The sequence below is a fragment of the Crocuta crocuta genome, unplaced genomic scaffold, assembly GCF_008692635.1.
Source record: "Crocuta crocuta isolate KB4526 unplaced genomic scaffold, BGI_CrCroc_1.0 scaffold1749, whole genome shotgun sequence".
NCBI lineage: Eukaryota > Metazoa > Chordata > Mammalia > Carnivora > Hyaenidae > Crocuta > Crocuta crocuta.
Genome location: NW_027528698.1, coordinates 126,741 through 127,420, shown reverse-complemented (window position 1 = coordinate 127,420; position 680 = coordinate 126,741). Strand labels below are relative to the sequence as shown.

The 680-nt window shown below is 34.3% G+C and overlaps 1 protein-coding gene across 1 annotated transcript in view; it reads left to right on the top strand.

The window, feature by feature from the left end:
• LOC144224336 (protein diaphanous homolog 2-like) overlaps nt 1-680 on the top strand; it is a gene marked incomplete at both ends in the record, with an annotated part of 77,857 nt that overhangs the window by 33,544 nt on the left and 43,633 nt on the right. The window contains one exon of the mRNA XM_077755261.1: nt 336-472. Coding sequence (XP_077611387.1) covers nt 336-472 — 137 coding nt within the window. The remainder of the gene's footprint in view (nt 1-335; nt 473-680) is intronic.

The window sequence follows — 680 nt, the reverse complement described above, 5'->3', positions numbered from 1 at the left end:
GAAGATGAATTTAAGTTGCTGTTTATTTTATTTATAAAAATGTTTATTAATTTTGAGAGAGAAAGAGTGAGCATGAGGGGGCTAGAGAGGCGGACAGAGAAAGGGAGAAAGAGAATCTCAAGGAGGCCTCACACTGTCAGTGCTGTAGTGCAGAGCCTGACATGGGCTTTTATATTGCTGCTATTTTGACCGGAGCAGAAACTAAGAGCCAGAGACTTAACTGAATGGGCCACCCAGGCAGGCTGTAAGTTGTTTTTTTAAATTAGAGATGCATTACATAGACATTTTGAATGAAGGTTCTTGGTTTTGTTTTTGTTTTTTCTTTTTTTCTTTAGTTTGGATTGCAAAGGATTCTGGAAGATGAAAGGAGCCTTTTGCTATTGGCAAGAGCAATTGATCCCAAACAACCCAACATGATGACTGAAATAGTAAAAATACTTTCTGCTATTTGCATTGTTGGAGAAGAGAACATGTAAGTATTGCTGTATTATTATATTAAGTGCATGGAAAATAGCACTTGAGGAAGCCCATATTTTGTGATTTTCTTTAGATTACTTGCATGAAAATAATATCAAATTTTAGAAAATAGTTTACTGGTATTTTATCAGATCTGTTTTTACATACAGCATTTTTAAAGTATTTTGAAAGAAATAGATTTTAAAGAGAATTCTCCTGGGAAA